The sequence below is a fragment of the Dipodomys ordii genome, unplaced genomic scaffold (assembly GCF_000151885.1).
Source record: "Dipodomys ordii isolate 6190 unplaced genomic scaffold, Dord_2.0 Scaffold55, whole genome shotgun sequence".
In the NCBI taxonomy this organism is placed as follows: Eukaryota; Metazoa; Chordata; class Mammalia; order Rodentia; family Heteromyidae; genus Dipodomys; species Dipodomys ordii.
Genome location: NW_012267271.1, coordinates 5,030,586 through 5,056,880, shown reverse-complemented (window position 1 = coordinate 5,056,880; position 26,295 = coordinate 5,030,586). Strand labels below are relative to the sequence as shown.

The window sequence follows — 26,295 nt, the reverse complement described above, 5'->3', positions numbered from 1 at the left end:
ACGCCAGGCCGGTGCGCAGCGCGCCCATGGCCCGGCCCGGGGGAGCGAGGCCCAGCGCGGAACTGAGCAGAGGAGCCCGAGGAGGGCGGGATGCCCCGCCGCCTTCCGCTCGAAAGCGCGCACGGGAGCTAGGGCTCAGGCTCGGGAAGGCTGGGACTAGAAGCGGGCGCCGGTCCCATTGCCCTTACTTTGCCCTTCTAAAACCCGGACCTAGAAAGGCGTGGCACCACCGCCTCAATTGCTGATTGGCCGATGACAGGCCTGGCCCCGCCTATCCATGCGCCTCCTGGGCCAACCCCTAACGTTGCGCATGCGCAAAACTTCCGGTCGCAAAATGCTGTCCAAATGTCAAGCGCTTTGAGCCTTTGAGCGCGGCTTCATTTAATCCTCAAAATAGCTCCGAGGGACCTTCCAGTTGCCTGAACGGGACGAGGGGTCCGGTTTGCCAGACTCCCGTCTATCCTGCCAACCACAAAATAAGCAATAACTTCTAGATCAGCAATGGTTTTCATATTTCATATAGATGCTAACTGCTGGCTGAAACAGAAACTTGTTCTGTATATGTGTAAGTGTATATATGTATATATATATATATATATACACACATACACATACAGAACAGGCCTTGAGTTCCACACGACTAACAAAAAAATAAAAATTAAAGTCATGTGCAAGAGTGCACATCTGTAATCCCAGCACTTGGAAGGCTGAAATAAAAATCATTATATATAGACTGTATATAATCTGTATATAGAGATCAGTGTAGTTATCTTAACACACACATGCATGCAGCATACACACACATGTGCACACATTCATACCCAGAGAATTCAGACACAATGCAAATAATAGTGAAAATGATAGGAAAAATCTATTAGGAAGGAATATATCTGTCTGGTCACTAGACCCTGTAGCAAACTAGAGACACGAAGGCTGGAGAAAGATTCTTAACTGACAGATGCCATGGGAAAGGAATACTTTTACCTTCAGCCATCTTTGGGGTACAGACTTAAGTGTTAGGTTTAAATAGAGGAGTAATTAGGAACTGGGGATGAAAGGGATGCATAGTGTTCCAGTTCCAGGTGTGGCCTGGCTGGTCATTCATTATCTGAGCACTGGTTCTCCTGGTTCAAAAGTTATGGCTGTTATTACTTGAGGGAGACAAATTATTACTCTGGTTCCAGAATGTACCCTTATCTTTATAGGTGATTATCTTCATTTGGGAGTGGCCTGTCCTGCAAAACTCTGTTGGTGTGTGTGTGTGTATGTGTAAAACAAGCTGCATGCATATGTACCAGTAATGGGACTTGAAGTACAACTGAACACTGTCCCTTAGCTTAAGGCTGAAGCTCTACCACTTGAACCACAGTTCCTTCCAGCTTTTTGCTTGTTAATTAGAGATGAGTCTTGCAGATGCCAGGTGCAGGTGGTTCATACTTCTAATCCTAATCACTCAAGAGACAGAGATCTGAGAATTGTGATTCAAAGTCAGCCAGGACACGAATGTCTGTTAGACTCTTGTTGGTACTGAAGAATCGAACCCAGGACCTCATGCATGGTAGGCAAGCACTTTACCAGTAAGCCACACTCCCAGCCCTGTGAAACTCTTATCTCTAATTGACACCAGGAAACTGGACATGATGCTATGGCTCAAAGTAGTAGAACACTAGTTCAAGGACAGCACCTAGGCTCTGAGTTCAAGTTCAACAACCCACAAAAAAATCAGTCTCGCAGACTTCTCCTGCCTAGGCTGACTTGGAACTGTAATCCTTAGGTCTCGGCCTCCTGGGTAGCTAGAACCACAGGCATTGAGCCAACAGTGCCAGGAGTTTTTGAACTCAAGAACTTGTGCTCCAGATCAGCTTTTTCCCCCAACAGTGGGTGCTCTATACTTGAGCCACAGCTCCACTTCCAGTTTTATGCTGGTTGTTTGGAGACGAGAGTTTGGCTGAGCACCAGGGCTCATGTCTATAATCCTAGCTAGAGACTGAGATCTGAAGATTGTGGTTTGAAACCAGACCAGGAAGGTTAGTCCTAGAGATTCTTTACCTTCAAATACCCATCAAAAATCTGCAAGTGGAGTTGTGGCTCAAGTATAGAACACCAGCTGTGGAAATACTAGCCCTCGGCAAAACAAAGCACAGGACAGCACCCAGGCCCTGAGTTCAAGCCCCAGGACAGGAACAAAAAGCAAAGACATTTTATCAGTGATTTTTCTCTGGATTGTAAGGTTATCATGGATGTTTCTGAAATTTTCTTTTTTCTTGTCCGTCGTGGGGCCTGAATTCTGCACCTGGGCGCTGTCCCTCAGCTCTTCAACTGTAGACTAGCGCTCTACCACTTGAGCCTCAGCCCCACTTCTGGTTTGTTTCTGCTTAAGTGGTGCTGAGGAATCGAACCCAGGGCCTCATGTATGCAAGGCAAGTGCTCTACCACTGAGTCACCTTCCTAGCCTGTTTTTGAAATTTTCATGATTATAAATTGATATAATAGTATGGTCTATTTTTTTTTGGGGGGGGGGTCCAGTCGTGGGCCTGAACGCTGTCCCTCAGCTCTTCAGCTCAAGGCTAGCATCCTACCACTTGAGCCACAGCGCCACTTCCAGCTTTTTTTTTTCTGCTTATGTGGTGCTGAGGAATCGAACCCAGGGCCTCATGCATGCAAGCGCTCTACCACTGAGCCACCTTCTCAGCACTTTTTTTTTTGAGATTGAACCTAGGACCTGACTCTAAGTATGGCTCTACAACTAGAAACACAGCCACAGCCCCCCCTTTTTTCTCTGCAGTACTAGGGTTCTACCACAGCACCTTATGCTTGCTTAGGCTGATGCTCTACCACTTGAGCTATGTCACCAGCCCAGCTTTTTGCTGGTTATTTCAGATATGTATCACAGACTTTTCTGCCTGGATTGGCTTCAAACCTAAATCCCCAGCCAGACGCTGATGGCTCATGCCTGTAATCCTACTCAGGAGGCTGAGATCTGAGGATCACAGTTCAAAGCTATCCTAGTTTGAATTCAGGGACTGGACAGTCCTTAAGCTCAAGGCTAGCACTCTACCACCTGAGTCACAACTGTTTCCAGCTTTTTGATGGTTAATTAAAGGTTAAGAGTCTCATAGTCTTTCTTGCCCATTCTGGCTTCAATCTGCAATCTTCATATCTCATTCTCCTGAACAGCTAAGGTTATTGGCACCCAGCTCTCTGTATCTACAGATATATCGTAAAGGTTTTTAAATGTGGGCACTGGGGAAAATGAAAAAAGAAAAAAGGGCCTAGCATGGTATTATAAGTTCCAGAAGTTTCTAAGCTACAGTGAGGCCCTCCTGTTCTTTTTTTTTTTTGTCGGTTGTGGGACTTGAACTCTGGGCCCAGGCGCTGTCCCTCAGCTCTTCAGCTCAAGGCTAGCACTCTACCACTTGAGCTACAGCACTACTTTCGATTTTCTGGTGGTATATTGGAGATAAGAGTTTCATAAGTCCGTGAAACTTTCCTGCCCGGGCTGGCTTTGAACCACAATCCTCCGATCTCAGCTTCCTGAGTAGCTAGGATTACAGGTGTGAACCACCAGCGCCCAGCTCCCTTCTGGTTCTTAAACAAATATAAGGTGGCCATAGCTTGTCAGGCCTCCTTCCTCATCCATAGCCCCCCCCCTTCCCCCCACTTGCGGCTTGGGCTTGACTTCCAAGTTTAGCAACAAGGTGTTCCTGGCCTTCTTTCAACCTCATCCTGGCTCATTTTCCCATTGGTCAGGATCTCTGGGGTGTCAGTCCATCAGAGCACAAACAGCCATTGCAAAGAACACATGATTTATTAAAGACAACTCATCAACAGCACTGATTCAAAGAACAAAACAGATGAAAAACCTAAAGCAGACTAACATGCTGACCCTCTGGACTGCGGCCCTCCCACAGCTCCATCTTTGTGTTTGTAGTCCTGGGGCGGCTTCCCCCATGGAAGCTAACAGCATCCCAACTTTGTAGCCCTCGCTGGAGAATCTGGAGCAGAATAGAGGGCAGGTTCTGTCCTCAGGCAGCACCCCCAGGGGAGCTCAGCCTAACCAAGACGTGGTCCCTGTGCTTGCAACCTTCACCTCAAGGACAAGGCAAATCAGAAGCAGTGATTCAAGTAGTATAACCCCAGGAAGGAAGGCGGGGAAGGCAAGAGGACTCAGGCATCCTGGGCAGTGTCTGTTGGGTCCCAGGCAGTGGCCCAGGCCTCAGGTATGAAGGGGTCAGGTTCTGGGTTGAGGGTTGACCAGATGGCGGGAGTGTCTGCCCATGGCTAAGGACACCAGCTCTGGTGTTTCCAACACTGCGTTCTTGTTCTGTCAGCTACGATCTGCTGAGGATGGACTGTAGACCCTGGGAAATAAAACCAGGCACCACCCCCAATCTCCAAAGCACTTGCTAATGTGCAATTCTTAGCCAGGAGTCTGAATAAATAGTAAACAAAACAAAACATCCCAGTGCTGTGCTGAGGGCTGACAAAGGCAGGCCATCAAGCCCCAGAAGCCTCTACTCAAAGCCCACACGAAGGCCTGGGGGCAGCGGAGGACCTGCTACCAGCCCAGGAAAGCCTACTGAGGTCCAGCTCCTGCTGGCCAGTGTGAGGTGAGGACCCTTGCTCCATTACCCCCTCAACAAAGGAGAGACAGTGTGGTTAGAAGAACCCATTCCTTGAAGAGCCAAGAGTGCCCAGCGGCACCTGTGCAGGTGCACCTGTCCTAATTCCTGGGCAGAGCCAAGCAGAGGTGGCCAAGAATGGGCCAGCACATCTCTCTGCCTTGGTGGAAGTGAGGGGCACCAGGTACAGACATGGTCTCCAGGCGCTGACAGGACCCAGGCTAGCTAGCCGGGGTCAGCTCCTCAGGTCCCGCATGCCTGGCCCAGAATGGCCTTAATAACCTTGTTCTCCGAGACACAAAGGCCACTGGGAACGCTCCCAGGAGCCCACGCTCCCTCCGTTCTTACACACAGAACCGGCATGGGGAGCAAAGCTTCTCGGGCCACAGCTTCTCGGCAGCTTTTGGTTTCCAAGATTTCTGTCACGGGGAACAGGACCAGGGCCCTCTGGTGACACCCCGAGAATTCCCTCCCAGCCTGGGGAACCTGGGAGTCTCAGGCTGGGGGATGGGAACAGGATGCCAAGGCCAAAGCTGACCTCCAGGAGCCCTGGTGAGCCAGACTCCGCCTTCTGGCTTCGTGGGAGCAAAGGGGAGGAGAGTTCAGGAGGCTCAGGATAAGGCACCCCAAGAGAGCAGCGAGTATGGAAGATACAGCAAGAGTAACACTCACACTCTAGAAAGAGGTGGGAGGGACAGAGGTAGAGAGCCAGAGAAGGGGGAGCAGGGACCTACAGGGACCCCAATATCTTTGGGGTCCTCACCCCACCCCTAACACACAAAGACAAGCAGAGACGTCTAGGGGACACACATGCCACTCCTGGTGGGAGGGGCAGAGGGGGGACGTGGGCCTGGCAGTCACTGGGCTCCTTCGGTGTGGCTTCCCCGAAGGGAGGCCTGAGCACCAAGCCCAACGTGGTATCTGGCCCATTTGCCTAGCACACCAGCTGACCAGTGCCCAGAAGGCCGGAAGTAAGAAGGAAGAGCAGAGGGGCAGAGGCAGGAGGGAGCCCTGCCAGCCCTCCGGTGCCCCAAATGGCACAGCCCGTTTGGGCCCTGGAGCCCTGTTCAACAGCCTGGGAAGATGGTGCACGGCTGAAGGGCAGGGAGGCAGCAGGGCTGCGAGGCTGGGATGCAGCACAGTGCAGTGCCGCCCAGCGGTGTGCCTGCGAGCCAGGCTGAGCCTGCAGCCTCCTCCAGGCTGGTGGTCCTGGAAGCCAGGTGGGGAACTGCCCTCCCCAAGCCAGGCCTCTTGCTGCAAGGCTACTTTGAGTCTTGGAGCTCCTTGGCTTTCTGTAGGATCTGGCAGACGTCCGTGATGGGGTAATCCTGGACATGGGAAAGGCAATAATACGCCCCTGAGCAGCTCAGCCTTTGCTACCTTGGCCACACCCACTGCTCCCCAGGCGCACCTGTCACCACGCGTGAGCATTGGGGGCAGGGACCATACAACACCAGGCACTGGTCTATCTGCCCCAACCCTGGCACGTCATTAACCAAGCCAACATTACACCCCAAAGTCTTTCCTGGGCCCGGGACCTCCCTGCTGCAGCCCAAACCTGGAGTCTTAACACCCATCTCAACCACCCTAGGACGGTCACCGAGACCGCCTGGTTTAGAGATCTAGCTTAGCCAGGCAATGATGAAGCGAGCCTAGAGAGGCCTTGGGCTCAGGTCACATGACATGTGCAGAACAAGGGCACGAACTCACAGGAGCCCTGGGAGCACACGGCATTCTTAACTCTGAGCAGGGTTACTAAGGATCTGTGTTCTGGGCATGGTCACCTTATGGAGAGCACATGATTTAGAGCTCAGCCATTACTCAAGGCCACCCAATACTGGGGATCAATGGACGACCAGGATTCAAACCCAGATCCAAACCAGACCTGCCTCAGGGGTCTGGACCCTAGACCCCAGTACACTCTCCTGTTGCTAACTGCAGCTCGCCATGATGGCCGGCACTGGGCGGGGCTTGCTAAGGGTCAGCCTCATGACTGAAGTGGGGATTCCCTCGCATGCCCATTACCTGCAGGAGCCGCATGTTGACCGTGAAATCCCCTTCCAGGAGCTGCTCCCGGATCAGTCTGAGGAGAACAAAGAGGCCCGGTGCTGGGACCCAGTGCCCTGCGGCCCTCCCGCTTCCCCCTCACCACCCCCGGCCCTCTCCAGCCCAGAGAGCCCAGGCCTGTCCACCCCTAGGGCAAAGAGCTTCCTGTCTGGCCAGGCATGGGTGAACTCACATGAGCATGGCACAGCACACCAGGAGGAGGAAGTCAAAGCGGTTGTCATCAGCGAAGAGAGAGTCCCAGATGCGGATGACATCGGGCAGCAGGAACTCCTGGGACAGTAGCAGCGTCAGCCAGCGGAAGGCAAAGAACTGCGGCTTGATGTTCTGCTCTTGCTGGGGAGACAGAGGTGGGGTACAGGCTCGCATGCTGGCCGGCTGCCATGACTTTGGGGCAGCCTGCCATTGAGTGTGGGTCAGAAGCAGGCCAGGCTCCATGCGGAGGATGCAGCACCTGTGGGCCACTGGGCTGCCCAGGGAACGGAGCTGGTGCTGGCTCTGCCGGAGCCTGGCTCAGCCTCCCGCTGGCCAATGATGCCAGAAGCCCTGGGTTCTATCCAAGCTCTGCTGACTTGCAAATGACACCTTGTGTTCTGCTAGAACTCTGTGTAGGTACGTGCTAGTGATTTGTACGTGGATTCCTAGCTACTGAGGAGGCTGTAATCTGAGGCTCAGTTTGAAGTCTGCTTGGGCAGAAAAGTCTGTCAGACTCTGGCCAAATGCTGGACTTAGGTGGTAAAGGACCTGCGGTTAGTCAAAATGCTGGGTGAAAGTGCAAGGCCTTAAGTTCAACCAGCACAAACAATGATGCATTTATTGATTTACTAGAAAGAAAGCAAGGAAGCACTGTAGATCATGGCCTAGGATTTGGGCACAATGACATCACCAGGTATTTCCTAGAAGTCTGATCTTTTTTGTAGCTTTTTTTTTCCCCCCAGGGCTGAGGACCGAACCCAGGGCTTTGCACGCACCGGGTGGGCGCCCTTCCGCTGGGCTAAACCCCCAGCCCCAAGTCTGATCTTTTTTAAGTTATTTAGTTTTTTTGATTTTGCTGGTACCAGGCTCGAACTCAGGACCTTGCACTCACTTGGCTCTCTTGCTCACAGCTAGCTAATGGTTGCTAGCACTTGAGCCATGCCTCTAACCTAGTCTCATGCTCAGGATGTGAAATGTCCCACAGGCACTAATTCCCATCATAGCTGAGCCCTCTGGCCAGCCACAATGAATATTAACTGAAAAAACAAAATGCTATACATAGCAAAATAGCATTCTGGATTTAAAAAGCAAGTGTCTATTTTTTTCTTTTTTACAAAACAGTTTATATAGAAACATCTATCTTCCGGGCTGGGAAGGTGGCTCAGTGGTAGAGTGCTTGCCTTGCATGCCTGAGGGCCTGGGTTCGATTCCTCAGCACCACATAAGCAAAAAGAAAAAAAGCCGGAAGTGGTACTGTGGCTCAAGTGGTGGAGCGCTAGCCTTGAGCTGAAGAGCTGAGGGCCAGAGTTCAGTCCCCACAACCGGATGCAAAAAAAAAAACAACGAACAAACATACATCTATCTTCCTCTACAGAGCTGTTTTCTGATATAAACACGGAGTGCCAGGACAGTAACGATTGTGAGCGACTTGGGACTTGCCAGGCTCACCTCACTCAGTGCCTGTGCCTGGCACAAATGGGCAACACTCCAGACTTCGCCCTCCCCAAAGGTAGGGATGCTGGGCCCAGGCCTGTCTGTGTCCTAGGGTGTGGACCAGCATGGCACGTGTATCGGCTGGTGTATGCCAGCAGCGGCAGCTGTCCACCTCGCCCCGCCCCAGCCTGCCGTGCCTCCTGTCCTCTACCCCCGGCCCCTGCCCCAGGCTGTGGGAGGCCTTACCAGTTTCAGGTAGAGCTCCATGTCCTTCTCCTTCAAGGTGGAGTACACCTTCTCCATCTTGTAGGTGATGCCGCACTGTGAGTCATCCAGGCTCTTGATGAAGTTGTCCCGGATCTCGGCCATAAGGTTGGTGAAGCAGAAGAAGGTGTCCGCCTCGGCGTGCTCTGGGGGAGACGGCAGAGGGTGGGCCTGGCGGAGGACAGGAGGCCCTCCCAGTGCCCCCTCACCCCACCTCCAAGGGTCTCCATGCCGCTCTACTCTCTTGTCCTTGGCCACCCACAGGTGAGCCCTCAACCTCAACACCTCCGCTCCCTGCGCATCGTGACAAACGTGCACTCAAATAGAAATTACCTTTTGTCTTTTTTTTTGTGCCTCTTCTGAGGCTTGAACTCAGGGCCTAACTCCCTTCCGTGGCTTTTTCACTCAAGGCTGGCACTCTACTACAGTAGCCACACCTCCACTTCCACCTTTATGGTGGAGAATTGGAGATGTCTCCTAGACTTTTCTGCCTGGACTGGCTTTGAACTCTGATCCTGAGATCTCAACTTTTTTCTTGTTGTTGTTGGTCGTGGGGCCTGAACTCTGGGCCTGGGCGCTGTCCCTCAGCTCTTCAGCTCAAGGCTAGCGCTCTACCACTTGAACCACAGCGTCACTTTTGGCTTTTTCTGCTTATGTGATGCTAAGGAATCGAACCCAGGGCCTCATACATACAAGGCCAAGCACTCTACCACTGAGCCACCCTCCCAGCCCCCTCAACTTTCTGAGTAGCTATGATAACAGGTGTGAACCACCAGTGGCAACCTTCATACAGCAATTTCTTTTTTTTTTGGTCCGGTTGTGGGGCCTGAACTCTGGGCCTGGGCGCTGTCCCTCAGCTCTTCAGCTCAAGGCTAGCTAGCACTCTACCACTTGAGCCACAGCGCCACTTCCAGCTTTTTTCTTTTTGTTTATGTGGTGCTGAGGAATCGAACCCAGGGCCTCAGGCATGCAAAGCAAGCGCTCTACCACTGAGCCACCTTCCCAGCCCCAATACAGCAATTTCTTCTATGTTTTCTAGGTGGCAATTTAAAAATTTTGTCATCCAGCTTCCTGTGCATACATCTCATCTCTTCTACCAGAAATTAAGTGGCGAATATAAAGAGATCAGTATATGGCGTCACTCTAGAAGGCAGAGCTGGATACGAACCAGTCTGACCCCACATCTGGCAGAGGAAGAATGGAGACCTGTGGGGGACAAGACCCACAGTTTCACATGGCCCTGGAAGTTTTTGTCCCGGGAGCCAGCAAAGGGGGAAGTAAGTGGTGGGCATGCCTACCTTTCCACTCACTGTTGGGGTCAGTGGCAAAGGTGTAGTAGAGAGGCCCCACGATCTCGTTCATGCCCTGCACGTACGCGATGCCGGGGTTGAGCTTGGCGTAGATGAACAAGATTCGCTCCACCACCTCCCAGTGGGCTTCGCAGCCGTTGGGCAGCACTGCGTACTCATTCAGGGCCGGCGCAGGATTCTTGTGCGGGGAGCTCATCTGGGGAGAAATAGACAGCTTTGCCAGGGAGCACCGAGGGGCATTGAAGTGTGTGCCAAAACCAGCATGGGAATAAGCAGGCAAACCTAGAGTCAGGGAGATGCTGCCAGACAGTGGAGCTGGGGTATTATTATTTATGGAACTAAAACCAGAATGTTGCTTTTCCTCTGGACTGAGAGTACGAGGAAGGAGGAAGGAAGAACGTTCTGCATGGTAGAAACATCAGTATCTTGACCAAATGCTAGTTATTTAAATACAACCGTAAGAGAAAAAATATCTAGATATGTATTTAAAATGTGTGTGTGTGCACACGTGCGTGCATGCCAGTCCTGGGGCATGAACTCAAGGCCTGAGCCCTATCCCTGAGCTTTATGCTCAAGGCCAGTGCGCTACTACTTTGAGCCACAGAGACACTTCTTACTTTCTGGTGATTAACTGGAAATGAGTTTCATAGACTTCAGCCTAGGCTGGCACAGAACTTCCATCACAGATCTCAGCCTGAGTAGTTAGGATTACAGGCTCGAGTCACAACTACGTGCCTGGCCCTAAGCTCATTTTGTTTGAAGGTGGTGCTCTTTCACTTGAGATCTGCTTCTGGTTTTTTTTATTTTTATTTTTTCTGGTTAATTGGAGATAAGTGCCTTACAGACATTCCTATCTAGGCTGGCGTTGAACCACAATCCTCAGATGTCAGCCTCCTATGTAGCTAGGGTTACAGGTGTGAGCCACTGGCAATCAGCAACATTTTACTTTTTCCTAAATTGCAATCACACTTCAGATTAAAAACCTTCAATATGGGGCTGGCAAAGTGGCTCAGTGGTAGAGTACTTGCCTTGCATGCATGAGGCCCTGGGTTCGATTCCTCAGTACCACATGAGCAGAAAAAGCTGGAGGTGGCACTGTGGCTCAAGTGGTAGAGCACCAGCCTTGAGCTGAAGAGCTGAGGGATGGTACCCAGGCCCGGATCTCAGGGCCCACAACCCACCAAAAAAAAAAAAAAAAGAACAAACATCATCAATATGTCAAAAACAGACGATGAGCTGAGACATCTCAAAATGTAAAGTGGTAGTGAGGCACTGGTGGCTAACTTCTGTAATCCTAGCTACTGAGGAGGCTAGTAACTGAGGCTCACAGTACAAAGCCAGTCCTGGTAGTAAGGCTGTGAGAATCTCTTCTCCAATTAGCTATCAAAAAAAGCTGGAAGTGGAGGTGTGGCTCAAGTGGTAGATAGCAATCAGGCTCTGAGTTTAAGCCTCAGTACTGGCACTTAAAAAAGAAAAAGTAAAATGTTGGAGGCAGAGAAGCAGAACTTCCTGCTGCAAGGAGCAAATCCTGCCTGGTCCTGGTCTGAAATAAACCCATAGCTGCTCCTGCCACAGTGGAGAATGTCCCAGCTGATCTCAATGTGTTGTGGACGGGATACCAGGTGGTGTTCTGGAATGCACCCTCTTACATGGGCAAGGAGGGGCTGGGAAGGTGGCTCAGTGGTAGAGCGTTAGCCTTGCATGCATGAGGCCCTGGGTTCAATTCCTCAGCACCACATAAGCAAAAAGAAAAAAGCCGGAAGTGGTGCTGTGACTCAAGTGGTAGAGTGCTAGCTTTGAGCTGAAGAGCTGAGGGACAGGGCCCAGGCCTAGAGTTTAGGCCCCACGACTGGACCCAAAAAAAAAAAAGATGGGCAAGGAGGCCGGAGGACACCCTTGTTCTCAGGAGAGGCCTGCTGAGGTACCTGCTGTAGGGGTCAGGTACCTGAAACTTTCTGCCACACACAAAGCAATATGACACTGACAACGGACAGAGGATCCAGGTCAAAAGCCACACACAGACACAGACACACACACAGACACACACACAGACACAGACACAGACACACACACACACACACACACACACACACACACACGGGGTCAGGGACCTGAAACTTTCTGCCACACACAAAGCAATATGACACTGACAACGGACAGAGGATCCAGGTCAAAAGCCACACACACACACACACACACACACACACACACACACACACACACACACACACACACACACACACACACACCCCTGCACACCCACACACCCACACCCAAACCCACACCCACACCCACACACCCCTGCAGCTCATACCTATAATCTTAACTACTTGGGAAGTAGAAATCTAGATGATCTCAGTTCAAAGCTAGTCTGAGCATAAGAGTCTGTGAGACTTCATCACCAAAAATAACTAGCAAAAAGCTAGCCTGTAATCCTAGCTACTCAGGAGGCTGAGCTCTGGGGATTGTGATTCAAAGCCAGCCTGGACAGGAAACTCCATTTGACTCTTTTTGGGTCCAGTTGTGGGGCCTGAACTCTGGGCCTGGGCGCTGTCCCTCAGCTCTTCAGCTCAAGGCTAACGCTCTACCACTCGAGCCACAGCACCACTTCCGGCTTTTTTTTTTCTTTTTGCTTATGTGGTGCTGAGGAATTGAACCCAGGGCCTCAGGCATGCAAGGCAAGCGCTCTACCACTGAGCCACCTTCCCAGCCCTCCATTTGACTCTTATATCCAATTAACCACCAGAAAACCAGAAGTAGCGCTGTGGCTCAAGTGGTAAAGTGCTAGCCTTGAGCTGAAGAGCTGAGGGACAGCGCCCAGGCCCAGAGTTCAAGTCCCCAGCCAACAAAAAAAAAAGAAAGCCCCAGGGACGGAGGCTCTGCAGGACCATGTGGAGGGCAAGTGGACATGGGCTCACGTCCTATGGCGAGTGGTCCAGCGAGGCAGAGGGTGACAGGCTGTTCAGAGTGCAGGGAGGGCAGCTCATGCTTACATTTGTGACTCCACTCCGGTTCCGGGCCACTGTCTGGGATTTCAGCGTTGTCTGTTCAACACGCTTACGAAGGGTCTCAAATTCATTCTGGGGGTCCAGGATGAGGAGGCAGGGGTACTCTGTGGCCCTTTGGAAGAAGGACATATCTGGACACAGCCTCCTGTCAGAGGGAACAGAAGAGTACGCTGTCACTCACGGTGGAGGTGCTGGCTGGTCTAGCCCTGTATGACCCCAGGCGCAGTTGGCTTCTGTGTGCCGGGCTTTTTTTTCAGTGCTGGGGACAGAACCCAGAGCCTGGCACATGTGAGGCATGTGCTTCACCACTGACCTACGCTTAACCCTGTCTGTTTTCAACTATAAGCTTTTAATCAAGAAAACATGCTTTTTCAAAGAACAGCACTAGTCATTTATCCTAAACACTCTTATATTTTATACATATTTGCAAAGAAACATATACAAGTTTTTTGGTTTGCTTTTTTTTTTGTTGGCTGGGGGGCTTGAACTCTGGGCTTGGGCACTGTCCCTCAGCTCTTCAGCTCAAGACAAGCTCTCTACTACTTGAGCCACAGCACCACTTCCTGTTTTCTAGTGGTTTATTGGAGATAAGAGTCTCATGGACTTTCCTGCCCAGAATGGCTTTGAACTATGATTCTCAGATCTCAGCCTCCTGAGTAGGATTACAGGCATGAGACACCGCTGCCCGGCTCACAGTTTTTTGTTTTGTTTTGGTGGGTCATGGGGTTTAAACTAAGGGCCTGGTGCTGTCCCTGAGCATTTTTGCTCAAGGCTAGTGCTCTACCACTTTAAGCCTCAGCACCACTTCTGGTTTTCTGGTGGTTAATTGGAGATAAGTGTCTCCTGGACTATGCTCGAACCCAGACCCTCAGTAGCAAAGATTACAGGTGTGAGCTACTAGCACCCAGCACATATACATACTTTTAAAAAGTGTCTTCTTGGGCTGGGAATATGGCTCAGTGGTAGAGTGCTTGTCTATTTATTTTTTTATTTTATTTATTTATTTTTTTGTCGGTCGTGGGGCTTGAACTCTGGGCCTGGGCGCTGTCCCGCTCTTCAGCTCAAGGCGAGTGCTCTACCACTTGAGCTACAGCGCCACTTCCGGTTTTCTGGTGGTTTACTGGAGATAGGAGTCTCACGGTCTCTCCTGCCTGGGCTGACTTTGAACCGAGATCCTCAGATCTCAGCCTCCTGAGTAGCTAGGATTACAGGCGTGAGCCACCAGCGCCCGGCTTTATTTTTTATTTTTTTTAATTTTTTTTGGGTCCGGTCATGGGGCCTGAACTCTGGGCCTGGGCGCTGTCCCTCAGCTTTTCAGCTCAAGGCTAGCACGCTACCACTTGAGCCATAACACCACTTCTGGCCTTTTTTTTCTGCTTATGTGGTGCTGAGGAATCGAACCCAGGGCGTCATGCATGTAAGGCAAGCGCTCTACCACTGAGCCACCTTCCCAGCCCCAGAGTGCTTGTCTAACACGCATGAAGCCCTCAGTACCACATACACAGAAAAAGCTGGAAGTGATGCATTGGCGCACGTGGTAGAGTGGTAGTCTTGAGCAAAAGAAGCTCAGAGAGGAGCTGGGAAGGTGGCTCAGTGGTAGAGCACTTGCCTTGCATGCCTGAGGCCCTGGGTTCGATTCCTCAGCACCACATAAGCAAAAAGAAAAAAGCCAGAAGTGGCGCTGTGGCTCAAATGGTAGAGCGCGCTAGCCTTGAGCTGAAGAGCTGAGGGACAGCGCCCAGGCCCAGAGTTCAGGCCCCACAATCGGACCCCCCCCCAAAAAAAGAAGAAGCTCAGATACAGTGCCAAGGCCCAGAGCTCAAGCCCCAGAGATGGCGCAAAAAAAAGTCTTCTTGCTTGTAATCTTCATTACTCAAGAGGCTGGGATCTGAGGATCATAGTTTGAAGCTAGCCTAGATAGGAAAGTTAAAGCTGGAAATGGTAGAGCACCAGCCTTGAGCTTTACTAAAGAGTTAAGGGACAGCACCAAGGCCCAGGAGGTTAAGCCCCAGTATAGCACACACACACACAAAAAAAAGGTCTTCTTTTAAACCACAACCATGACTCTATTTTAAATATATGGCTGGGTATCAGTGGCTTACACCTGTAATCCTAGCTACTCAGGGGGATGAGATCTGAGGATTGTGGTTCAAAGCCAGATCGGGCAGGAAAATCTGTGAGATTCTTTTCTCCAATTAACCACTAGAAAACCAGAAGCAGAACTGTGGCTCAAAGTGGTAGAGCATTAGCTTTGAGCAAATGAGCTCAGGGTCAGCACCCAGACCCTAAGTTCAAGCCCAAGGACTGGCACACACAAAAAAATATATGGGCTAAGGATGTAGCTCAGAGGTACAATGCTTACCTAGCATGGATAAAGCCCTTGGTTCAACCCTCCTTACAAAAGAAGTATGCATATGTTTGTTTGTTTGTTTTTTTGTCGGTCGTGGGGTCTGAACTCTGGGCCTGGGAGCTGTCCCTCAGCTCTTCAGCTCAAGGCTAGCACTCTACCACTTGAGTGTCAGCCCCACTTCCAGTTTTTTCTGTGTATGTGGTGCTGAGGAATCGAACCCAGGGCCTCATGCATGCAAGTCAAGCACGCTACCACTGAGCCACCTTCCCAGCCCCTGCATCTGTTTTTTGTTTTGTTTTTTGTTAGTCATGGGGCTTGAACTCTGGGCCTGGGCACTGTCCCTCAGTTCTTCAGCTCAAGGCTAGTGCTATACTGCTTGAGCCACAGCATGACTTCCAGCTTTTTCTATTTCTGTGGAACTAAGGAATCAAACCCAGGGCCTCATGCATGCAAGGCAAGCACTCTACCACTGAGCCACCTTCCCAGCCCCTTATATATGTTATTTTATACATACATAATTATCTACACATACATACACAGAAGAATGTTATCCATTGTGTGACTGACAATAAAGAAAGAGTTCATCCCTCTGCACATCACCTTTATAACAATTTAAAAATTATTAACAAAAAAGAGAGCTGGGTGCTGGTGTCTCACACCTGCAATCCTAGCTACTCAGGAGGCTGAATCTGAGGATCATGGTTCATAGCCAGCCCAGGCAGGAAAGTCCATGAGACTCTTATCTCCAATAAACCACTAGGAAAAAAACAGAAGTGGTGCTGTGGCACAAGTGGTAGAGGGCTCGTCTTGAGTGAAGAGCTGAGGGACATCACTGAAGACTAGAGTATAAGCCCCATGACTGACCAAAAAAAAGAAAAGACAGCAGTTCAGCTAAGGAGATAGGACATGAAGTGGGTGAGTGGTCAGAATATAGTATACTCATGCATGGCAAAACTATAATGAAGCTCCTTTGTATACAGTAAGCACACCCTGACCAAAGAAAGTGGGCCATGGGCTGGGAATGCTGCTTAGTGGTTGCTTAGTGAGCCTTGCCTAATCTGCATGAAGTCCTGGGTTCCAATCCTTAGTGACACATACACAGAAACAGCCAGAAGTGGTGCTGTGGCTCGAGTGGCAGAGTGCTAGACTCGAGGAAAAGAACCTCAGGGACAGTGCCCAGGCCCTGAGTTCAAGCCCCAGGACATGAAAGAAAGAAGAAAAAGAGAGACAGACAGATGGACGGATGGACAGAGGGGGGAGTGGCGTGTGCAAAGTGCCATGAACTGAGTGGGAAAGGCAGAAGTGCATCAGGAGGTGGCCAGCCTCTGAAGGGACCAGGCCCCGCTGGGCACATGGCTCTAGACTGACACAGGGCTATTAGAGTACCTTCTGGGTAGAGGCTACAGCAACACCAAACAACAAGACAGAGTACTCTGTGTTGGGGCTTCCTGGGGCCATCTGAGCAGGGGCCTGGACAGAGGAAAGCCCTGGGCAGTGGGGGTGAGCAGGATCTCCCTCTTATCTGTATCCTGCCACCCGCCTTCTCAAGCCACAGGGCACTCAGGCTGTTCCCTGGGCCTAGCAGGCTCTTCCATGCAGCTCTGGGCCTCCCTGCCCCTCTTCTTCCTTCCAGGCCCTGCTCAGTTTCCTTCTCTATAAGGAGCCCTGCTCATTCTCAGCTCTGCTCCTCTCCTCCCTACACTACGTGCATGGTGTTTGCAGTCAATGTATTCCATGAAGGCTGGAGTATCTTGTCTCCCTGTGTACGCTGGAGCCCCTTCCATCTCAGGAAGGTTCCATCCACCCTCCTCACACGGCAATTCCTTGACCAATCAGCCAAGCAAGGGCGCACCTGGCCTGTGGGAGCAATTGAGAGCTGCCCTTGGGACTGCTGACGGAGCGTGTGGAGGCAGCTTGGGCAGGCTGCTTTAGGCAGAGGGGTGAGCTCAAGAGGGCCCCTCTAATGGTGAACTGATGATTGTGTGTGTGTGTGCACGTGGGTGCACATGCGTGTGTACCAGTACTGGTGCTTGAATCAGGGCCTGGGTGCTTTCCCTTAGCTTTTTTGCTCAAGGCTAGTCCTCTACTACATGAGCCACGTCAGCTTTTTTGTGTTCCATGGAGGTAAGTCTCCCAGACTTTTCTGTCCAGGCTGGCTTTGAGTCATAGCCTCAGATGTCGGCTTCTGGCGTCGCTAGGGTGCCAGTGAGCAGCGGGGCCTGCATCAGCCCAAGTTCCGAGGCCTTGCTGCTGCGCTGGGCCGGCCTAACTGCGGAGGCCAGGCCTGGCTTCACAACCTTCACCTCTGCTGTCTCACTCCCATTCCAGATATAGTTATTCAGGGCCAGAGAGCCTGAGCCACCTGTACAAAGCCACACAGCTAAGCACTAACAATGCTCGTAAGTGGAACCAGACAAACAGGCTCCAGAGCTCTTCCCCATCCCGCTGCCCTGTGGATGTTCCTTCCTTCCAGCTCCCCTGGCTGCCAGGCTCCCCAGGAAACAGGGTGACACAGCCAGGTTCCCAGTATTTTTTTTTTCTTTTTCTTTTTGTTGGTTGGGGGCTTGAACTCTGGACCTGGGCGCTGTCCTGAGCTCTTCAGCTCTGCTTTTCTGGTGCTTAATTGGAGATAAGTCTCACAGACTTTCCTTCCCCAGCTGGCTTTGAACCATGATTCTCAGATCTCAGCCTCCTGAGTTCCTAGTATTACAGGCGTGAACCACCAGCTCCTGACAGCCAGTATCTCTTCACTGAGGGGAAAGATACACACCCATCACTTGAGCACTCAGGTTTGACCTTTACTTGCTGACCTTTGCTTATTTTTGTTTTTTGCCAGTCCTGGGGCTTGCACTCAGGGCCTGGGCACTGTTCCTGAGCTTCTTTTACTCAAGGTTAGCACTCTACTACTTGAGCTACAGTGCTACTTTTGGCTTTTTCTGTTTATATGTACTGAGGAATTGAACACAGGGCCTTATGCATGCTAGGCAAGCACTTTACCATTACTCCACATTCCCAGACCACTTGCTGACCTTTGTACAACCGCCCTATACCCTTGGGATCAAGCCTAAAGTCCAACCCTGGCCTTTCATCCGTTGGCCTCGACAAGGCTCCCAAAACGTTCCTGGCCTTGTGTGCTCACAGGGCTGCCCTGTCTATCCCTTGCACCCCCCTCACATCTCCCCAAACACTTACCACAGTGCTGGCTGCAAGCCTGCTTTGCCATCACTCTCCACCCACAGCCCACAGCTCTTTCCGGAAAGAGACCATGGCCGTGGGTCCAGTGCTCAACCTTGAGCCTGGCACAGAGATTGGCGACTGTGGAATGCGCAATCAGACGAACCCATCAACGCCAGGAACCAATGGAACAAGGCAAGGGTAAGGAGGCCCTGAGCCCCACAGCCAGGGGACAGTGGCCAGTCCCCATGTCTTTTTTTTTTTGTTGGTCATGGGGCCTGAACTCTGGGCCTGGGCGCTGTCCCTCAGCTCTTCAGCTCAAGGCTAGCGCTCTACCACTCGAGCCACAGTGCCACTTCTGGCTTTTTTCTGCTTATATGGTGCTGAGGAATTGAACCCAGGGCCTCATGCATGCAATGCAAGCGCTGTACCACTGAGCCACCTTCCCAGCCCTCCCCGTGCCTCTTACCGGACATCCTTGTCGATCTGCAGCAGCACTTCATTGTCCCTGAAGTAAGTGTTCCACCTGCTGTCGGGGTTGGGGTTGAGGGGCTGTGGGGAGAGAGGTGCTGCTTGGTCTGAGGCCCAGCTTGGGCCATCCCAGGTTGGAGCCTCAGCAGTGTCCTCCTCCCCCTCACCGTCCACCACAGACCCAGCACTGGTCCAGAGACAGAGCCTCAGTACGGCTGCTCAGTGGCAGCACAGGGCTTCCCAGGGCCTCAATCCCCTTCAGACTCAATTGGCGGTGAGCCCTGAATGCTGTGCTGAGTATAGCATGCCTGGAAGACTGTTCCTTCTGCACACTGCCCTCACTGGAGCTTGCAGACTGCATGTGCTCACTAAGTGCTGCTGAGTGAATGAATGAGTGAATGTCCATCAGGACTCTTGAGTCTCATTTGCCCTGCTTTGGGTGGTCCTTAAACTTCTATCTGGAGGCCAGCTCATCTCTACTGCTGAGCATCCAGGGAGCTGCTGAGTATTTCAGGAGAGAACAGGGCGCCCTCCCGACCAGTCAGGCAGTCGATCCTCCTTCTTGTCCTATATAGTCCTGGTAACCTTCCTCAAGGACTGAGGAGAAGAGAAGCTGGGCCAGGAGTGCTAACCTAGCATGCATGCAACTCCAGGTTCCAGTACCAGCACCCCAGCAATTGGGGGAGAAAAATAGAAACAAACAAACAAACAAACAAAAACATTTAGCCAGGCATGATGGCACATATCTGTAATCCCAGGACTCTGAAGGCTAAAGCAAGAGGATCTTGACTTCAGGGCCAGCCTCTGTGCTACACAGTGAGTCTTAATTTAAAAAAAAAAAAAAAGCTGGGCACTGGTGGCTCACACCTGTTATCCTAGCTACTCAGGAGGCTGAGATCTGAGGACCAAGATTCAAAGCCAACCCTGGGCAGCAAAGTCTGTGAGATTCCTTTTTTTTTTTTTTTTCTGTCGGTTGTAGGGCCTAAATTCTGGCCTGGGCACTGTCCCTTGGCTCTTCAGCTCAAGGCTAGCACTCTACCACTAGAGAAATAGCTCCACTTCCAGCTTTTTCTGTTTATGTAGTGCTAAGGAATCGAACCCAGAGTCTCATGCATGCAAGGCAAGCGCTCTACCACTGAGCCACCTTCCCAGCCCCAAAGTCTGTGAGATTCTTATTTCCAATAAACCACCAGAAAATGGGAAATGGCCATGTGGCTCAAGCGGTAGAGTGCACGCCTTGAGCTGAAGAGCTGAGGGACAGCGCCCAGCCCCAGAGTTCAAGTCAAAAGCCCAGGGATGAGGGCTGTGGGGACAGTGCCTGCCGAGCACCTGGGGCAGGGCTGCCCATGGCCCCATGTGACACTGGCTTCACCTTTGTGTAACTGACTAGGCGCAGGGACTATCCATTAAGACTCTGATGCAACAGGGTGAGACAATGTCTAGCGCTGGGCAACAATGCAGACAGGAGGTCCTGGCAGGTCCACGGAGACCAAGGCCAGGCTGTACCCGTCCTCCAGCAGGCCCACCTGGCCTGACCCAAGGGCTCCCCTCTCCCCTACTCACATGGTCCTCAAAGGTCACGTCTTCCCTGGATACCCCCAAGTTGGCCTTGGCGATGCCAGGCTGGATGATCATTTCCCTCAGGAACTGAGAGTACAGCTCCCTACGGGAAGATGAGAACGCGTGATTCCCAAAGGTGCCCAGAGAGCTCAGACCAGAGAATTAGCAAAGAAGGCAAAGACTGCTTGTTTGTTTTTTGCCAGTCATGCGGCCTGAACTCTGGGTCTGGGTGCTGTCCCTCAGCTCTTCAGCTCAAGGCTAGTGCTCTACCACTGGAGCCACAGCGCCACTTCCAGCTTTTTCTGCTTATGTGGTGTTGAGGAATCGAACCCAGGGCCTCATGCTTGCAAGGCATGCACTCTACCGCTGAGCCACCTTCCCAGCCCCGCAAAGACTGCTTCTGTCTGGGGTCTCCCATCACCATTCTCCCATTCCCAGGCCTTACCTCTGTTTGGCCAGGATGGAGGTCCATGAAGCTCTCTCCAAGGGGAGGTAGTTCAAGAGGATCTGCACAGAGAGGGGCACAGCTATGATGTCACCTGCCCTGCCCAGGACAGCAGGTGGCCATCAATGGGCTTCTCACGGAAAGGCTTCGTAAAGCCAAACACACACAAGATGGCAGACACCAAGGAACTGAGGCAGCCTAGCTTCCCTTTCCTCTCCACTGCCTCCCACCTCCTGCATCCCAAAGAGTGCTTCCCTCTGCTTTTCCTTACACAGATTCTTCCAAATGATAATGGAACCTGAAACTCCAAGGGGCTGAGAAGCATGCCCCAGGGATTCCCCTCCTGTTCTGCTCATGGATTCCAGCACAAACCAGCCTTTCCTTGGTCCCCACAAACATCATTTCCATAACATTTCTTTTTTTTTTTTTTGGTCGGTTGTGGGGCTTGAACTCTAGGCCTGGGCGCTATCCCTGAGCACGTCAGCTTAAGGCAAGAGCTCTACCACTTGAGCCACAGAGCCACTTCAGGTTTTCTGGTGATTAATTTGAGATAAGAGTCTCATGGACCTTCCTGCTTTGAACCACCATCCTCAGATCTCAGCTCCTGAGTAGCTAGGATTATAAGCATGAGCCACTGGCACCCAGCCAGAACATTTCTTTATTGGCAATATCGTCCCGTCTTCCAAGGGGAGCTAGAGGGAACGCCAAAAGGGCAGACGAATCCTAGAACTTGCAGAAAAACATCGTCAGTCAAGCAAGCAAAGGTGCAGAACAGACAGAAGGAGCGGGGTGGGGATGGCCATGCAGGAACCCAGGGACCCAGAGCAGAGCAGCCCACCTCAGGCACACCCACCTTCCAGCAGAGGCACCGCAGTCCGCCCTCAAAGGGAATGCCTGTGGACACAGCAGGCACAGATCACTACAGGCCAGACTCCCAGAACCCCCAGCCCTCTGTCTTGGAACCAGTTGGCAGGACGTAGGGAGAGCAAGAAATTTTTCTTTAGGATCATTTTCCACCAGACACTTCCAGGCTGGAGGCTGATGCTGTGTGTAATCTCTGTCCATGGCTCCAGCCTTTGCCCAGAGTACCTTCCATTTGGAATGTTTTTTTTTTTTTTTTTTGTCAGTCATGGGCTGAACTCTGGGCCTGGGTGCTGTCCCTCAGCTCTTCAGCTCAAAGACAGTGCTTTACCACTTGAGCCATAAATACACTTCTGGTTTTCTGGTGGTTTATTGGAGATAAGAGTTTCACAGCCGGGGCTGGGAAGGTGGCTCAGTGGTAGAGCGTTTGCCTTGCATGCTCAAGGCCCTGGGTTCGATTCCTCAGTACCACATAAGCAAAAAGAAAAAAGCCGGAAGTGGACGCTGTGGCTCAAGTGGTAGAGCGCTAGCCTTGAGCTGAAGAGCTGAGGGACAGCGCCCAGGCCCAGAGTTCAGGCCCCACAAAAGTTTCACAGCCGGGGGCTGGGAAGGTGGCTCAGTGGTAGTGCTTGCCTTGCATGCATGAGGCCCTGGATTTGATTCCCCAGCACCACATAAGCAAAAAGAAAAAAAAAAAGCCGGAAGTGGCGCTGTGGCTCAAGTGGTAGAGCACTAGCCTTGAGCTGAAAAGCTGAGGGACAGTGCCCAGGCCCAGAGTTCAGGCCCCACGACCGGACCCAAAACAAAAAACAAAACAAGAGTTTCACAGCCGGGCGCTGGTGGCTCATACCTGTAATCCCAGCTACTCAGGAGGCTGAGATCAGAGTATCTAGGTTCAAACCCAGCCTGGGCAGGAAAGTCCGTGAAATTCTTATCGCCAATAAACCACCATAAAACTGGAAGTGGCGCTGTAGCTCAAGTGGTAGAGCGCTAGCCTTGAGCTGAAGAGCTGAAGGACAGAGCTCAGGCCCAGAGTTCAAGCCCCATGACTGACCCCATCCCCCCCCCCAAAAAAAAAGTTTCACAGACTTTTCTGCCCGAGCTGGCTTTGAACCGAGATCCTCAGATCTCAGCCTCCTAAGTAGCTAGGCTTACAGGTGTGAGCTACTGGCACCCGGGATGGAATGTTCTTTTGAGAATAACACCTTGAGATTTTTTTTCCCCCTCGAAGGATCCACTATAGCTAGGCACCAATGGCTCATCCCTGTATTCCTAGCTACTCAGGAGGCTGACATCTGCGGACTGCTATTCAAACCCAACCTGAGCAGGAAAGTCTGTGAAACTCTTTATCTCTAATTAACCACCAAAAGCCAGAAGTGGAGCTGAGGCTCAAGTTGTAGAGTGCTAGACTTGAGAAAAAGCAGCTCAGAAACAGTGCCCAGACCCTGAGTTTAAGCCCCAGGACCAGTAGCAAAAAAATAAATAAATAAATAAAAGCCCATGAAAATCTCACTGACAACCAGCAAAAAGTCAGAAGTGGAGTTATGGTATAAGTGGTAGTACACCACCTTTGATAGAAAAAGTGGAGGGAGAACACGATGCCCTGAGTTCAAGCCCCAGTACTGGCATACATGCACACACATAACCAAGAACTTGAACGCAGATCTAACTTAAGCCCAAATTCTTTACTATGATCAGATACTGCTACTTCTTTGGGGCCTCAGCACCACTCCAAAACTAACAGCCCAATTCTTCTTGTGAGCAGCTATTGTGATACCTTCCCTGGTACAATTACATCAGCCAGGGCCACTCAGTATCTGCATGGGAAGGACAGGGCAACATAAAAGCCTTGCCAGGGACAGGGTAGTGGCAGGCAGTTAGGGAGCTACACAACACTTGGGGATTTTTTTTTTTTTGGTGCTAAAACAGAGTTTTGAACTCAGGGCCTCCCACTTGTTAAACTGGTCCTTTACTATCTGAGCCTCACTTCCAGCTCTTTTTGCTCTGGTTAACTGAGATAGGGCTCACACACACTCCCACCCCAGGAGGGCCAGCCTGGACCACAATCCCATTTAGGCTTTCCTCTGTGGGTAAGATTAATAGGCACATACCACCATGCCCAGTCACTTTGGGTAATTTTTAAAGACAGGAAAAAACAACAACAACAACAAGTTAGCTTCACGCTGGAAAATTAACCATGTCAGGGAGGGCAAAGTTCAAAATGGCCGAGGTTCATTCAGTTCCTTCTTTCAAGCCAATATTCTGGAATTTTACTATGAACCAAAGTTCACTGTTGGCTTCGACCCCCAAACCAGAGAGGGAACCAAGAAACATACTGCAGCGAACCAAATTCTGTAATGCAGGAAGAGAGTTGAGGACTGAAGAAAGGCCTGACCAGGATCCAAAGGTCTCCCCACCCTCCTTCTCCATCTTGGGCTCTCCAGTGACTGAGGAACTTCCCCCAGGTGTAACTGTGGCCACCACTCCTCTGGGAAACGGCTCTGAAGAAGACCCTAAGGCTCAGACTGGCTTCTAGAACTCACCAGATAAAACCTTGACACCTTCCCCTCCCCATCCTAGCCATAATGCTGTAGTTGCTTCTTACCACTAAAACTGAGTTCCCGAAGCTTCTCCAAAGCAATTGAAGGCTCCTTCAGGACATCCTGGAAATCTGCAATCCTACAAAGGAGGAGAGGGTGGTAACTGGAGCTCACTTTGCAGCCCCCACCCTCATGCCACCAGTGCAATGATCATTTCATTAAACCCAGGAACGGGGAGGCCATCAAAAGATAGGAGAGAGGGCTGGGAATGCAGCGTACTGGTACAGTGTTTGCCTGGCATGCATGAAACTCTGGGTTTGATCTCCCAGTACCACATAAACAGAGAAAGCCAGAAGTCATGCTGTGGCTCAAGTGGCAGCTCAGCAACAGTGTCCAGGCCCGAGATCAAGCCCAGGACTGGCAAAATAAATACATAAATAAATGAATGAATGAATAAATAAATAAGAGATCTGAGCAGTTTTCTTGTCTATAGGGCACTGGAATGAGCACTATAAAATTAAGCATTTGCTAAGCCTATTCAGGAGGCTCTATCTGAGATCATGGTTCAAAGCCAGCCAGGGCATAAAATGCTTATCTCTGAACAACCACCAAAAAGCCAGAAGTGAAGCTGTGGCTGAAGGGCAAGAGTGCTAGCTTTGAGCAAAAAAGGCTCAGGGGTGGGCTGGGAACGTGGCTCAGTGGTAGAGTGCTTGCCTTGCATGCATGAAGCCCTGGGTTTGATTCCTCAGCACCACATAAGCAGAAAAGAAAAGCCAGAAGCGGTGCTGTGGTTCAAGTGGTAGAGTGCTAGCCTTGAGCTGAAGAGCTGAGTGACAGAGCTCAGGCCCAGAGTTCAGGCCCCATGACTGGCAAAAAAAAAAAAAAAAAAGCTTAGGGGCAGTGCCTAGGCCCTGAGTTCAGGCTCCAGTATTGGCACAAAAAGTAAATTACTTAATTACATTAAAGCATTATCTACTATACAGAGAGCTGGCGTTTATTTATTGAACACTACAAAAAGGCCAAGAGTAGCCCAGATTACAGCTACTACCGTGAGACTCAAGCAATTCTAGGAATTGGGAGTAACTGGATTAGCAAACAATGGGTCTGTGCAATCTGCCCGCAGTTTCCACGTTCAGAAAAGTAACTATTGTAAGTCTTCCAGACCTGTCCTCGGGCAAGGACAAAAGATAAATAGTAACTCCTAGAGGAAGAAGAGGAAAAAAAAAAAAAAGAGGAAAAAAATTTGGCCAACGGTGCAAGATGTGGCCTGGGGGAGGCCAGGCTGGTTCTCTTGGGTTTCTAGGAAGAAAGGGGCACGGGGGGGGGGTGCGGGGAGCATTTGGTGAAAGGAGGGTGCTGGGGGTCGGGGGCAGATGCTGGAAGAGGCAGACATCTCGGGAAGGAAGGAGGTTCGGGCCAGGGAGGGCCACGTCCGCGGGGACCCCAGCGGCTCGGCCACTCCTCCCCTCGGGCCCACAGGCGCCTGGGCGAGGCGGAGGCCCCCGCGACCCTCGGCCGGGCCTTGCACTCCGGGCTGCGCAGGCGCCGGCCCGCCCTGCACCGCAGCCCCGGCGCTTAGCCGGGGGCAGCCGGGGCGATCGGGCCCGGGCGCCCCTTACCGGCTCTTGTGCAGACTCGACATGGCGTTGACTTCTGAACCCCCGGGTGCCTTTGCAGCCTCGGGAGTCACCGCCGCCCCCCGGGGACGCGGGGCGCTCCGCGAAAGCCTCCGGCCGGAAACAAACCCGCGAGCAGTGCGCGTTCCGACCTGCCCGGCCCCGCCCACAGTCACGTGCGGAGCATTTCCCCCCCTCCTCCCGCGCTGCGCATGCGCTCTGCGCGCGCCTCGTGTGCTTTTCCTGAGCTTCCGGGAACTTTTTTTTTTCCTTTTCTTAATATTTGAGAGTGCTAGACTTGAGAAAAAGCAGCTCAGAAACAGTGCCCAGACCCTGAGTTTAAGCCCCAGGACCAGTAGCAAAAAATAAATAAATAAATAA

The 26,295-nt window shown here is 51.5% G+C and overlaps 1 protein-coding gene across 1 annotated transcript; it reads right to left on the bottom strand.

The window, feature by feature from the left end:
- Positions 1 to 4,857: 4,857 nt before the first annotated feature.
- On the bottom strand, positions 4,858 to 26,067 carry Tbc1d13 (TBC1 domain family, member 13). Its single transcript, XM_013021405.1, has 12 exons — positions 25,918 to 26,067; positions 24,364 to 24,437; positions 21,751 to 21,791; positions 20,898 to 20,959; positions 20,456 to 20,555; positions 18,891 to 18,973; positions 12,883 to 13,042; positions 9,878 to 10,085; positions 8,562 to 8,725; positions 6,862 to 7,022; positions 6,648 to 6,705; positions 4,858 to 5,950 (listed from the first exon to the last, which is right to left on the bottom strand). Exons 1-12 carry the CDS (start codon positions 25,938 to 25,940, stop codon positions 5,885 to 5,887), a joined length of 1,200 nt encoding a protein of 399 aa, XP_012876859.1. The 5' UTR covers positions 25,941 to 26,067; the 3' UTR covers positions 4,858 to 5,884.
- Between the last annotated feature and the right edge of the window lie 228 nt (positions 26,068 to 26,295).